The 15,728-nt window shown below is 42.3% G+C and overlaps 1 protein-coding gene across 1 annotated transcript in view; it reads right to left on the bottom strand.

Annotated features, from left to right (window-relative positions):
- The window catches only part of SUSD5 (sushi domain containing 5), a 68,753-nt gene extending 55,760 nt beyond the window's left edge, over positions 1–12,993 (bottom strand). Inside the window, exons 1-3 of the mRNA XM_015132382.3 lie at positions 12,565–12,993; positions 7,884–8,061; positions 1,674–1,792 (exon numbers count right to left, since the gene is read on the bottom strand). Of these exons, the coding sequence (XP_014987868.3) occupies positions 1,674–1,792; positions 7,884–8,061; positions 12,565–12,676 (409 nt within the window). The 5' untranslated portion in view covers positions 12,677–12,993. The remainder of the gene's footprint in view (positions 1–1,673; positions 1,793–7,883; positions 8,062–12,564) is intronic.
- Positions 12,994–15,728: the final 2,735 nt, after the last annotated feature.

The following is a 15,728-nucleotide window of genomic DNA, read 5'->3' as shown; positions in this document are numbered from 1 at the left end:
CATGTCGGGAAGCCGAGGCGGGCGGATCGCCTGAGGTTAGGAGTTCAAGACCAGCCTGACCAACACGGTGAAACCCCGTCTCTAATAAAAATTCAAAAAAAATTAGCCAGGCATGGTGGTGCACGCACCTGTAATCCCAGCTACTCAGGAGGCTGAGGCAGGAGAATCGCATGAACCTGGAAGGCAGAGGTTACAGTGTGCTGAGATCACACCATTGCACTACAGCCTGGGTGACAAGAGTAAGACTGCGTCTCAAAATAAATAAATAAAAATAAAAAATTTACTAATGTGTGAGTGTCTGTGTGTGTGTGTGTGTGTGTGTGTGGGTGGGTGTTTTAAGAAAAAAAATAAACCACAGATACTGCTCTCCCTGGATTTTTTGAAAACCAAGTCACATCTCTCAGTTGCTTGATTGGATCAATGATGACAGGAGACTCTCCCAACACCCTTCCATAGAAACCAGCAGATGCAGAGCCCTTCCTAGAGAGGGACCCCAGAGCAGAAGGCCCTTAGGGATCACCATGACTCTTACTTTTACCAACTCTTCTGACCCCTTTCCTGGAGATAAGGATTTGGTGCCTCTGGGATGCAGTCAGATGATCTGTATTTTCAACAAGTTCTTCTGGTATTTCACACTATCAGGGGAGTCTGGGAAACACTACATTACAGAAGGAGTTCTCAACCTGGGCTGCACATTAAAATCACAGGGGAGTTTAAAAAAACCCAGAACATTTAAATCAGAATCTTTAGCGCTAGCACTGAGGCATCAGTATTTTTTAACACCCCCCCCCATGAGTCCAGTGTGCAGCCAAGAAGAACCTGTGCTCCTTGCTATGACTGATCAGTAAGAAGCTTGCTTCCCCTTCCCCATTCACACGAATATTCCTTTTTCAACCACACATGTTTCTGATAACAGAGGTGTACTTATTTGGTGCATACAAAATGCTGCCCTTGAGGCTTCTTTATGATTTTCTCCTCACCACTCAGCTGATTTCCCAATAGGAATTTGAATTTTCCTTACTGTGAACAGTTTCCTAAATCCTATACATTTCCTTTTTGGGAAAAACGTATTGTTTTCTTTTCAGCGTACTGTCCAATACGAAGAGAGACTGGAGGGCAAGCTTTGAACATCAGCCGCTGTATCATATGCTGCTAGGGCTCTACCCATATTCTCTAGACACCTTTACCATTCCCATGCACAGGGACTCCTGGTAGGCATCTTCGCCTCTTTTTGGAAGGTGGCACTCAGGCTACTGGAACCTTTTGCCTGTGCACACGCAAAAAACAGAAGAACCTCGGAATTTATATCTCCTAAAGCAAGCCTTCACTCATGCCTGACAGGTGTGGTATAACTACTGCAGCTCCCTCACCCCAATTGGCAAAACGGGGCTTACATCCATACACTATCTCCAGGGGTTTCCTGAGAGATTGAGCCAAAGTTACCCAGTGCCTCACCACCACTGTGAATTTCACTCAATATTGCACCGATGCTTGACCCCCTTCCCTGTCTTGTCCACTTCCCCACCATACTACTGGCTTTTCTTTGGAAGACTTCCTGATAAACCATGTCCAGTAAATCCTCACTTCAAGGTTTTCTTTTAGAGAAACCAACCTAATATAGCAACCCCCAAGAGCACACCCTCCAGCACCTTTAAGAAGACTCTGGCACTGACCTTCATCCTTAATACAAAGGGCACCGTATGTGCCACCAGGAACTGGGTTGCTCTCAATTCTCACATCGACAGCTCTCATGATTTGCTGTTCTCCACTTCCTTTGCTACACACAGTCGTTCTGAAACAGACAAAAAAAGCACTGAATGAGGAGAACTCTGGGTTGAAAATAATAAGGAGTAATTCTCTTCTGTTGTCAGCTCCGAATCGTGAGCTCTGAATTCATGAGCTCCGAATTCATGAGCTCTGTCTAAAAGCATAAATCTGGACACATTCTCTGCAAAAAAGTCTAAATTCAGAAATACAGGTGATGCTTCAGTTGAAGTAATAGGTATCAATTAGAGTTTCAAAGGCAATATATTGTTGATCTCTTCTAGATTATGTTGGTTTTTATTTCATAAAATTCTGCTCTTTTCTTTTTCTCTTATTTTGCTGTTCTTCAAATTTCTTTAGATCTTTAGTTCATGAACCTTCAGCTTTTTTCCTTTTCTAACAAACATTTAATGTTTTAGATTTCCTTCTATAGTTTTGGCAGCACCCCATGAGTTTGGTTATGTATATTTTTAATATCACTGAGTTCTAAATACATGATAATTTCCATTATAATTTTTTCCCATAATTTATTTAAGAATATTTTTTCTAAACAGCAAATACTTGAATTTTTAAAAGTTCATCTCACAATCTCTGTTTTCTAATTGGAGCCTCTTGTCTATTTATACTTAATTTAATCATCAATTAATTGAAATCTGCTTTTTATTAGTTCTGCCCATTCTCTCTTCCTTTCCTCTTCTTTCTTTTTTCCCACTTTGGATTATCTGAATTCTTCTTCTTCATTTTTGGAGGCAGTATTCTCTTTTTTCTCTGTATTGATTTGGAAGTTAAATATCCTTTCACTATTTTCTTCAGAGGTACCCAGAAGTTACAACTTCTTTTACTTATTGAAATGTAATATTACTTTTATCATTGCCCCTAATAATACAACTTGAATACTTAAAACACTACATATGAATACACTTAAAACACTTCCCACTTATATAAATCATTTTTTTAGCATCCAGTGTTACTATTACTGCTTCAGAAAATTACATAATTTCAATTGGTCCACATATTTACTCCTTCCATTTATTCCTTTTTGCCTTTCCAGTCTTCCTCATGCAATATTTTCCTCCTGCCTGAAGAGCACTTGTTTAAGTGCAGATTGGATGCAATGAATTCTCTCACCTTTCATCTGTCTGAAAATTTCTTTATCTCACCTTTATTATTGGGAGATATTTTTCATTGGGGGATAAAATTCTAGGTTAGCAGTAATTTTCTTCCTGTACCTTCAAAATATCAAAAGTCTTTGGGGTTTCATTGTCAGTTTATTGTTCCTCCTTTAAAGACAATCTCAGCATTTTTAATTTTTAAAAATATTCTTTTCTTCATATATGATTCTTCCAGTCTTACCATGATGTGCCTAGCTGTGAACTTCTTTGTATTTGTCTTACTTGAGCTTTGCAGTGATTCTTGAGTCTGTGTCTGGATGTTTTTCTTCAATTGTGGATCATTTTCATATTACTTTTATTCTATTTTCTTTTTTCTTTCTCTTCCCCTTTTATAATTCAAATTATATTGCGTCCTCTTTGTCTTTTACCCTTTGTTGTATAATTTTTCATCCTTTTCCCTCCGTTATTGATTCTGGATATCCTCCTCTGAAATATTTTCCAGTTCACTAATCTTCTCTTTGGCTCTTTTTTTTAAAGTCTTTCTTTCTTTCCCTCCCTCCCTCCCTCCCTCCTTCCCTCCCTTCTTCCCTCCCTTCCTCCCATCCTCTTTCTTTCTTTCTTTTTCTTTCTTTCTTTCTTTTCTTTCTCTTTCTTTCTTCTTCTTCTTTCTCCTTCCTTCCTTCCTTCTTTTCTTTCTCTTTCTCTCTCTTCTTTCTTTGTTTTCTTTTTTTTTCTTTTCTTTTCTTTCTTTTTGAGACAAGGTCTCACTATGTTGTCTAGACTGTATTTAAACTTTGAACTCCTTGGCTCAAGTGATCCTCCTGCCTCAGCCTCCCAAGTGGCTGGGACTACAGGCATGCACCACCATGCCCAGCCCTCTTTGGCTCTTTTTAATCAGCTATTAGGTCTATCCATTAATTTCTTAATTTTAGCTACTGAATTTTTCATGTCTAGAGTTTCCATTTAGTTATTTTTACAGTTTCCACCCTCTGCCAAAATTCTCCTTCTCATCTTTTATATCTTTGAACATGTCAAGGACAGTTATTTTAAAGTCTGCATCTACTAATCCTAATGTCTGGAGTTTCTATTACCTATTGTTTCTTCTGAATTTTATTCTACTTGCCTTGTCTCCTCACGCAACTAATTATTTTATATTGTGAGACAAATCCTACATTGGCTAAATTGTTTGTTAAAATAAATTGAGGTCTAGGATACTATCTCCCTCAAAAGATAATTTTTATTTGATTCTCCTAGATATCTGGAGCACTGGAAATTCAGGGTCATCTCAACCCAAATTCATGGCTATAGAGTATTTGAAGATGTGCTGCTTCTCCCAGGAGGGGCTGCGTCCAGTTCACTGTACAGTGTACTGTGTCCAACTTACCCTTAGGGCATAGCCCTGCAAGGTCCCAACCCAAAGCAAAACGGCTCACTGGGTCCTCTCCTACACAGAAGGTGAATTCAAATCTCCATCCTCCTGGTCCCATGTGGCTATTAAAACTGCTGTTCAGCTTTTTAGTCACCCTTTAGGGAATCTGCAAAAGTTTCCAGGAGACAAGTGGCCCAAAAGTCTAAATTCATCACTCTAGGCCTTTATCATTCTCTGGATTTACGTGTACACTCAACATAAATTCATAGAGATATAGGGCAGATGTGCTAGATGTCTACTATGCCATCAATTACAAGATGCACCACACATTTAATTATTGCTTTTCAGTGTGTGGTGAGGGAGTGGAGAATTATGCAGGAAAGGCCCACAGTGGAATGGACATACTAATGGTCAGATGCTTGTTTCCAGAAAATTAAAATGAAAGGATATTGAATAGGAATGGTGAAAAGAGAGTAATATATTTTAAAAAATAAAAAAGGGATAGAAAAACGATTTTTAATACATTTTGTAGTAAATATAACAAGTATATTTTCTTTATTTTCTTTCTTTCATTATTTATTTTGAGACGGAGTCTAGCTCTGTTGCACAGGCTGGAGTTCAATGGCGCCATCTCGGCTCACTGCAACCTCTGTCTCCCTGGTTCAAGCGATTCTCCTGCCTCAGCCTCCCGAGTAGCTGGGACTACAGGCGCCCGCCACCATGCCCAGCTAAGTTTTGTATTTTTAGTACAGACTGGGTTTCGCCAAATTGGCTGGGCTGGTCTTGAACGCCTGACCACAACTAATCTGCCTGCCGTGGCCTCCCAAAATGCTAGGATTACAGGCATGAGCCACTGCACCCAGCTGTATGTTTTCTTTGTAAGGTAATTATCATTTCAGCCTGCAGAGATCCACTAATATGCCTTAACACCTTATAGTAAACCCACAGAAGATGGACCTTTGTAATTGTCCAGTCCTGGCATACAATGCCTGAGAGACCTAAGCCTAGTTGCAAGCTGTCTCTTCAGAATCTGCGAATACTCTGGTTATCTGATGAAATTTTATAGTAACAGAATTATGAAAAAATATTCCTGCTTGACTACATTATGGAAATGCATGCACAGGGTATATTTTGTCTATTCAAGAGCATGGATATAAAACGTAAGGCAGAGAGGACCACAGTTCCAGATTCACCAAAAGGCTTTGGATGTAGCCTCAGTTGTCCCTTTATTCAGTTGCTGCTTCATACTAGGCACATTTGGAGACATGAGTCAGCATGGCTGTCTATGTTTTCCATGGCCACTTGCCAGCCAGACATCTTAGGATAATCATCTACCAAAGTAGTTCCTGGTGCCTTGTTTGCTTTCACATTTCCTGTGGCACGAAGGAAAAAGTGAAGTGGCTCCTGCCTTCTCTGAGCATGACTAAAGAAGTGTTTGTTTATTTCTGCTTTTGTTGCCTGTGTTTCTGAGATCTTATTAAAATATTTTCCCAGACCAATATCCAGAAGCATTCCTCCTATGTTTTCTTCTAGTAGTTTTACAGTTTTGGGTCTTACATTTCGGTCTATAATCTATTTTGAGTTGATTTTTATATGAGGTGAGAGGTGGGGGTCTAGTTTTATTCTTCTGCATATAGATATGCAGTTTTCCCAGCACCATTTATTGAAGATACTATCCTTTCCCCAATGAGAGTTCTAAGTTCTAGTGTTCTATACGACTGTAGGATGGCTGTAGTTAACAATAACATCATTTCAAACAGTTAGAAAAGGATATTGAATGTTCCCAGCAAAAAAGAAATGCTAAATATTTGAGATGACAGACATGCTAATTACCCTGATCTGATCACTATCCATTATGTGTGTCAAAACATCACTACGTACTCCATGAATATATACAATTATTATCTGTCAATTTAAAAAATAAAATTAGGCCAAGCATGGTGGCCCACACTTGTAAACCCATCACTTTGGGAGATGAAAGCCAGAGGGCTGCTTGAGCCCAGGAGTTTGAGACCAACCTGAGCAATATGGCAAGACTTCGTTTCTACAAAAAAATTAATAAATTAATAAATAAATAAAAATGTAAAACCAAGCAGGTTTCAGCACTATTGGAAAGATTTCTCCTAGCTGGCCATAACAATTACTTCTCTAAAGGATTCCACGGGTCAGGAACTCAGATAGCCACAGTAGGAATGGCTTGTCTTGCATCTAAGGTCTAGGGGCTGAGCTGGCAAGACTCATAGGCTGACAATAACTCAATGGCTGGGGACTAGAATCACCTAGAGGCATCTTCATTCACATTTTTGGCAGTCAATGCTGGCCACGGGCTAGGACATTGGTTATGGCTGTTGGCAAGAGCCCCTAACGGAGATATCTCCATGTGATCTGGCCTTCCTCACAGCACACCCATCTCAGCACAGTCAGACTCCTCATGGCATCTCAAGGCTACAAAAGTGAGTGTCCCCAGAAATCTAGACAGATGCAGCATGGATTTTTCCAGCCTAACTTCAGAAGTCAAGTAATTTCACTTTTGCTGTAGATGTGAACACACCTGTTGATGCCAGTGGTGTGAAAAAAATTGTGGCCATATTTTAAAACCTCCATGCCATGTTTATATATATATATAAACATGGCATATATATATATATATATATGCAGATGAGTGTCCACAGAAAAAAAGGGATAAAGAATGCATACCAAACAGTTAATAGTCATTATCTCTGAGATGGAGAAGAAGAGAGAAACTTACTTTGTACTTTATGTATATATATGCATTATTTGAAATTTTTGCAATAAGCATGTATTATTTTTATTACTTAAAAAAATTCAAGGCTAAGCAGGGTGGCTCATGCTTGTAATCCCAGCACTTTGGGAAGCCAAAGCAGGATTGCTTGAGGTCAGAGTTCGAGACCAGCCTGGGCAACATAGCAAGCATTTTCTATCTCTATAAAAAATAAAAATAAACAATTAGCTGGGTGTGGTGGCACATGCCTGTAGTCTTAGCTACAGAAGGCTGAGGCAGGGGAAACATTAGAGCCCAGGAGGTTGAGGCTGCAGTGAGCTGTAACCATGCCACAGCACTCCAGCCTGGTTGACAGAGTGAGACCCTATGTCTAAAACAAAAAAAGAAAATTCAACATAACAAAGTAAGAGGATAAAAGAATTCTGACAGAACTCCAGAAAAATGCTTTTATAAGCAAACTCAAAACATGAACACACGCCAGGCGCAGTGGCTCACACTTTGGGAGGCCGAGGCAGGTGGATCACCTGAGGTAAGAAGTTTGAGACCAGCCTGGCCAATATGGTAAAACCCCACCTCTACTAAAAACACAAAAATTAGCTGGGCATGGTGGCAGATGCCTGTAATCCCAGCTAGTCGGGAGGCTGAGGCAGGAGAATCACTTGAACCTGGGAGGCAGAGGTGGCAGTGAGCCTAGAATTGCACCATTGCACTCCAACCTGGGCAACAGAGCTAGACTCCATCTCACACAAAAGAAAGCAAAACATGAACACACTGGAGGCTACTGCCCACTGTACTCTCCCTGTACTGGTATCTCAACAGAACAATCACTGAGCCCTATATAAGCCTTGGTGGTGCAATTAGGGTGAGTTGGAAAAGGAGCGCTTGCCTGACTTACCCAAGAGTGCCATCTGCTAACCAGCCAGTGGCACACACCGCAAAGGAGCAATCCTGTACCACTCTCCGCAGCTCGTCTGCAGACACCAGGTGAGCGCCCCTGCTCTTGCAGGAAAGCCGAGCAGCCTCCAGTTCTAGGCCCTGAGAGCCATTCTGAGACTCCAGCACAAAGAGCTTTCCTGTGTGGGGACAAGCACAAACACATGTGGATTTCAGGATCCACGGGAAGTTAGTCTCAGCAAACTCATCCTCTGGCAGACGCCAGTTAGAACTGCAAGCCTTCCCTGAAGTTCGAAGTGCAGCAGCTACCACATTGCACACCATCCCTGGGATCAGGTGATGACAATTACACTAGCATTTTCACCCCTTTTTTTTTTTTTTCCCAAAATTAACCATCTGCTCCGGCGTGTCGATCTGGAAAAGCCCTTCAAATCTTTCTTTTAAAATGGTGTTTTACAAATATCATATGTCAAGGCTCAGTGTCCTGGGCTTCCCTAAGTTAGGTCACTTGATGTCTAAGGCACTGATTTAGGCCTCAGCTCTGCTTTCTTCTGCCTCCCTCAGCCCTAGGATGACCCCCTATACAACAGGTTGCTTCCCTTCTCTCTGTCCCTTGCCTTAGTATACTACCAGGCCCCTTTCACAATTCATTCATTTGTGTCTGCTGTACTTCTCTCCTACTGGACAAGAAAACAGGGATGATGTCTGGTACACCTTGGCTTCCTAAGCACAATAATGTATGGACATGTAGTGAGCCTTAAAGAATGTGTGATCAATGGGGGGATGGGAACATGAATTCAGGCAGAGGTGAAAGCCCAGGCTGAAAGCAGATGAGAATTTTAGGCAAGAAAACCATGGTACCGGAGGGAGCGCTGAGGTCCCCAGGAGCCTCCTGGAGGAATGAAGCAATGCCTTGGGTGGCCCTATCAAGTTAAGGTAAAGGCAGGGGGAGAAAACACCTACTTAGAATGAGACCATTTACTTACATCTGTCACCAACTTTTTCATAATACATCAGTTATTAGACTAAGACACAGCTAAGACACAAGTCATCTGCTTGCAAAAGACTAAGACAAGCCATCTACTTGCAAAATTATTATAATAAATATAATAATTCCCCAGCTTTGGAACCAAAAGTTATAATAATACAAAAATTAAACAAACATATCCATAGGTGACTGGTACTCCTACATTTAACTATAAAAAGGTAATATCAACAAAACTACAAGGAAAAACAAAAAAATTCAATCCTTGAGGAAATTTTAAACTACTGTCCCTCTCAGTAATTGTTAAAACAGAAAACAAAATTAGCACTCTTGATGTAAGAACCTACGTGCAGTACTGCATACCAAACTACAGAATACACATTCATTTTAGGCACACACAGAATATTTGTAACACTGATTAAATACTGAGCTATAAAGCAAATCTAAAAAAACCTTGAAAGACAAAAATCATACCAACCATGCCTTTTAGACTACAACAAAGCTAAAATCACTGATTTTATATATGACACACTTACATAGTATTTACTATGAGCCAGATGTTGTTCAAATTGCTTTACAAATACTCATTATATTAATCCTTATGACAACTCTATGATATATGTGGTATTATCATCCTCATTTTATAGTTAAGGTTTAGTATTAATACTTGTCCAAGATCACACAGCAGAGATACAAAATCAGGCAGTATGGCTCCCTGTTAGTGATTTCAATCACTTGGTTATACTGCCTATCAATAACAAAGCAATAACTAGGAAAATCTCCTTGTGCGAAATTACAAAATATACTTCTAAATAAACTGTGTTCAAAGAAGAAATCACAACTGAAATAAAACATGTCAATTCAAGGGCCAAAAACTTATGGAGAAACTAAAGTAGTTTAAGAGAAATTTATAGCCTCAGAACTCATATTATTAATACAAAAAAAAGTATGGTTGAGAATAAATGATCTAAGTTTCTAGCTCAAAAAACTAACACAAAAGTCCCACAAAATCAAATCTTCTAAAGTAGGAAGAGGAAATAATACAGATAGAGCAGAAATCAATAAAATGGAAAGCAGACATACAATCGAGAAAATAAAATGGATAAACCCCTAGTATGACCGATCAAGACAAAAAAAGAAAACACAAATTACCAATAGGAAAAACACAAATTACCAATATCAAGAATGAAAGGGAACATCACTACAGATCCCGTGGACCCCGAAATGATAATTAGAAATTATTACATTGCATATGCCACATTAGACAATCTAGATGAAGTGGGGAAAAAACTTTAAAAAACAAAACTTAGCAATATTGACACAAAATTAATTTTAAAATCTGAATATTTCTTTATCTACTAAAGAAATTAAATTTATTATTTAAAATCTTCCTATAAGAAAACCTTCAGACACAGATGATCTCACACCAAAACAAACAAACAAAAGCCCTCACCAGCAGAAACCCTTTCAGAGAGTTAAAGAGGGAACAACTTTCCAATTTGGTTTAGGAACCATCATAAGTTTGATATCAACACTTGGCAAAGATATTATAGAAAATGAAAATTATAGGCCAATATATTTCATGAACATAGATTCAATAATCCCAAACCAGCTTCCCTCACTCCAGGCTCAGTTCTATGTCTTCTTGCTGTAAAATTTTTCCTTAGGATTCTGCCCATGCATACAATTTCACAGACCATCCTTATACAGATGACATGTTTTTAGAAATAGTTTCTCTCCAAATCTCTCTCTTCAAATATCTGTAATTCATCATACTTGAGCTGAGCATTTCTTCTTCTTCCTCCCATCACCACAGCACACAAATAACTAAATGTAGGAACTGGTGGTAGTTAAGAATTTAGTACCAAAAAGAATCCTTTGATAATATAGCTTATAACTCTTCCTGGTTTTGGTATAAATGTTGGGGCTCAGAAAATTGAGTTTCTTTAAAGGAAATATGCCTATAATTGTCCATTGAGGAAGCGGGGAAAGAAAAGGAAGGAGACAAAGAATCATGTCCTCTGGTGTTGTCCTTACTTTCTCTTTGACCAGTGACATTTCTGCCTTTAATTTTCTATGACCCGTATCAAGCTAGAGAGGCACAAAATATTGATCCTTATCCACATGGCATTCCACTTAAACAGTTATAATGGGGTGAAACTCTAAAACCTTACGGATGACAAAAATATTTACTTAAAAGGAATTAAAATTGGCACAATATATCTTGTTCAAAGGTTAATATGAGCTCCAATTTATTCTACTTGCATTCTTTAAAATCAGCTTAATTTTCATGGTTCAATGTCAGTCAAAAAACACTACAGTGAAGAATTATCAGTAGACTGCTAGTAGGTATGGGATTCTTTTGGGGGTGATGGAAACGTTCCAGAATTAGATGCATGCAAACCATGGTTTTCACAACATAATGAATGTACTAAAACCCACTTAACTGTACATTTTTAAATGACGAATTTTATGTGAAATACATGTCAATTTAAAAAATTAACAGTGGTTACTAACAGCCTTCAAAGTTAACACTGTTTTGTCTCTAACAGTCTCTGAGGATATGGAGAAATAAGACATTCATCCTTAATTAGGAACGAAGAGCTTTTCAAGCCTGCACTTATACCAGAGAGCACTAAAAATTAAGACCTAGAGGGTTTTTTCCTTGGCTTTCCCCTTTCCCTGACAACCATGCTTTTTTTCTTTTCTTTTCTTTTCTTTTTCGTGTCTTCTAGTTGCACCCAATATCGTTGGCTAAACAAGAATCACATTTTAAAATACACAACGCATCCTAAATCGACGGAGGGCTTTTCTCTTTTATCAATCTAATTCGTCCTAAGCTAGAACTCCCTCATGGGTGTGTGAACTGCTGGTTTTAAGCTTGCTTCCTTCAGATGCTCCTGTACCATGTCAGCGGGATTTTGTTCCAATAGGAAAACACAGCTGAATTAGCTTTTCAAAACGGAATGGATACAGAGTTTCAATCCTGCTCATTCTAGGGCAGGTATTAAAAGCTAAATTCAGGCTCAAAAAACAAGCGAACAAACAAAAAGTGGATAAATTCTCAGAGAACCTGCCATAATCTGGCCCTTGCCCATTTCTCTACCTCATGTCTCAAGGCGTCCCCTCTCCTCCAGGTACTTTGCTTTATCATTTGTCCCGTTTTTCCTGTCACAGCCTTTGCACGTGCTATTCCCTCTGCCCAGGCTATTCTTCTCTCTCTCTCTTTGCCTCGTTGATTCCCACTTCTTTCACGTCTTCCTGGACCAAGCCAAAATATCCGAGGGAGTTTTCTAACCATCGGCGGTGTCCTCGGGGGCACATTAAATAGACGTTGAGAAACTGAGGGACTGCGGAAAATCACTCCTTAGCAGAGGAGGTTCCAGGGTACCTTAGAGGTGATTTCATTTGAGCTTTCTTGGAGACCTTAGGAAAGCCAGCGGCGGGACTGCGGGACCTGCGCGCTCCGCACTAAGGGAGGTCCAGGCACCAGGCGGGCGTTTGGGCGCACGGGCACGAGGAGACTTGGTGGGCCAGGAGAGGGATGCCGGGTCCCAGGACCGCCGCTTGCTCATTCCTCTCAGACTTGCGCTTGCCGCTTGCCAGGCTGGTCAGACGGAGCAGCCCCGGCGAGCTACGCCTTCCCTGCCCGGAACCCACGCTCCACCCCCCGCCCCGCCGCCTCCCGCACACTCACCATCCGCCCGCACCGAAAGGCGCGGCAGACCGAGCAGGAGCAGCGCCGCCGCCCAGAGCCCGGGCAGGCGGCTGTGCCAACGGGCAGGCGGGCTGGGTTCCTCGGCAGTCATGGTCCGGGAGTGCGCGGGCCAGCGGGCTCGGGTGAGGGCTCTGGCTGCGCTTGGGGTTGCCCAGGCCACTGCCCAGCGTGCGCCACTCGGCTCTGCGCTCTGCGCTCGGCTCGCGAATCGCAGGCTTCGCGCCGGGCGCGCCGAGAGGGAGGAGCGCGGAGAGCCGGGGGAGGCTCGGGACGCGGAGCCGGAGCGCCTGGGCCGCCGAACTCCCGGGGGTCTTCTCTGTGGCGCCGAGGAGGCGGCTGTAACCCGGCTCCGCCTTCGCGCTGGGCACCTGGAAACCTCGGTGCCAAAAGGGGCTGCGCCGGACCGCGCTCTCCGCGGGCACAGCGGGGCGGAGGGTGAGGGCGCAGGGAGGCGGGGAGAGTAGCGAGCCGGCCGCAAGGAGCCCCCGCCCGTCTTGGGGACCCTTGGCGAAAGGGTGACGCAGTCTGAGAGGCCGAGCTCCTCCGGCAGGACCGTTAGAAAACGGGTGTCTAACTCTGTCCTCAGCCTCTACTTTTCAGCTGGCCTTCTCCCCCTCCCCACCATCACTTTTTTTTTTTTTTTTTTTAATGAAGAGAGGAAAATCTTAACTTACCTACCACCCTCACTCTAAGGTATGAAACGCGTGGAAGAGCGAAATTCCTCTTTCGTAAAAGCGTAGTTTGAGAGTCACTGAGGAAAGGACAGCTTCAGGAAGGCTTCCTTCACCACTTTGCCTGGTACTAGTATTTCTCAAGGAGCAATAAGAGCGCTAATGAGGTTGTCACCATTATCACCCACCTCCCAAATCAGGGCTGTTTGACCTCGAAAGGGTCTGAGATTCGGACTCTTATCGGTCTGGTCTGGGAATCTACATTCTAAGTAAGTGTCCCAGTGGATTCTGCTGCAGGGGTCCCAGTTTGACTTCATTCCTTCTTCCTGCTGCCCCCAGCCTGTCTCCCCACCACCAGCACTTCCAGTGAGAGAAGAACTTGCTTTCTTCATAGGTGGAGTAATAAAGATAAGTATTGTTATAACTGAGGCATGCGTGGTGCTCTACAATTTGCAAATCCCTTTTATATTCATGTATGGGTCAACAAACATCTATTGAGTATCCACAACATGCCTGCCCCTGTGCTAGACCCTGAATGTGGCTGCAATCTGTCCTAAAAATGTTCACACTTAAGTAAAACATACTTACAATGGAACAAGTGATTGATGCTAAAGGCGCAGATGATTATCCTCATTTAACGAACCAGGACATAGACATTGAAAGAATTTACTTTCTTTTCACGGTAACAACTTGGATTTGAATCCACATCTGATTTACTACAGGTGTCATTTTTCAGCTTACATTAATTGTCAAAATGTACTGAAAAGATTTCTTCTCTCCTTATTACTTCCCATCAACTACAAGGGCTACTATTAGTGAGTAATTCTTTTGGATAATTAAACTTTGCTTTCAAAATACAAATACTGGCCGGACACGGTAGCCCACGCCTGTAATCCCAGCACTTTGGGAGGCGGAGACCGACCAGTCACCTGAGGTCAGGAGTTGGAGATTGGCCTGGCCAACATGGTGAAATTTCCATCTTTACAAAAATACAAAAATTAGCCGGGCGTGGTAGCTATTAATGCAATGAGGCATTAAATGCAGTGAGGCCTGACAAGTATAAATGAATTTACTTAGCTTCTTCCCTCTTTTTTTTTTTTTTTTGACACGGAGTCTCACTCTGTGGCCAGGCTGGAGTGCAGTGGCTCGATCTTGGCTCACTGCAACCTCTGCCTCCCAGGTTCAAGCGATTCTCCTGCCTCAGCCTCCCAAGTAGCTGGGACTACAGGTGTGCACCACCATGCCCAGCTAATTTTTGTAGTTTTAGTAGAGATGGGGTTTCACCATGTTGGCCAGATGGTCTCTATCTCTTGACCTCGTGATCCACTGACCTCGGCCTCCCAAAGTACTGGGATTACAGGCATGAGCCACCACGCCTGGCCAGCTCCTTCCCTTTTAACAGTTAGCTGGTAACCTAAGGAGTGAGACTCTACATGTCTGGACTGCAGGGGACATTTTAAAGCCTGGTTAGTGCTGAGAACAGAGGGGAGGGATCAGAAGGTACCTGCCAGAGCTACCAACTCACTCAGGAGCTTTGCCTAGTAACATTTTTATTTTTATTTTTATTTTTTTTTTGAGACAGAGTCTCACTCTGTCGCCCAGGCTGGAGTGCAGTGGTGCAATCTCGGCTCAGTGCAAGCTCCACCTCCCGGGTTCACACCATTCTCCTGCCTCAGCCTCCCAAGTAGCTGGGACTACAGGCGCCCCCCACCACGCCTGGCTAATTTTTTGTATTTTTAGTAGAGACAGGGTTTCACCGTGTTAGGCAGGATGGTCTCGATCTCCTGACCTCGTGATCCGCCCGCCTCAGCCTCCCAAAGTGCTGGGATTACAGGCGTGAGCCACCGCGCCAGACCATAACATTTTTAAAAGTCAATTGAGTATTACTACTTAATTCTACTGACATTTTAAAGAGTATGTTTATTCACAATTGTCTTGGCCTGTTCTGATGTGAGGAGATGGCATGCTCTAAGGGTAATTGGTATGGTTACTTTAGAAGACCGGCTGTTTCATCTGAACATATACCTGCCTTAGGACCCAGAAATTCCTCTCCTAGGAGTATATCCGAAAGAATGAGAACCTATATTTACAAAAACATTTGTGCACAACTGTTCGTAGCAGCTTTATTTGCAATGATCAAAAACTGGAAGCAAGTCAGATATCAACAGATGAATAGAAAAACTGTCGCCGGGCGCGGTGGCTCAAGCCTGTAATCCCAGCACTTTGGGAGGCCGAGACGGGCGGATCACGAGGCCAGGAGATCGAGAGACGATCCCGGCTAACACGGTGAAACCCCGTCTCTACTAAAAAATACAAAAAAACTAGCCGGGCGAGGTGGCGGGCGCCTGTAGTCCCAGCTACTCGGGAGGCTGAGGCAGGAGAACGGCGTAAACCCGGGAGGCGGAGCTTGCAGTGAGCTGAGATCCGGCCACTGCACTCCAGCCTGGGTGACAGAGCAAGACTCCGTCTCAA

The sequence above is a fragment of the Macaca mulatta genome, chromosome 2, assembly GCF_049350105.2.
Source record: "Macaca mulatta isolate MMU2019108-1 chromosome 2, T2T-MMU8v2.0, whole genome shotgun sequence".
NCBI classification, from domain to species: Eukaryota; Metazoa; Chordata; class Mammalia; order Primates; family Cercopithecidae; genus Macaca; species Macaca mulatta.
Note: the sequence above shows the minus strand (reverse complement) of the source record. Positions and strands in the feature narration are given on the sequence as shown.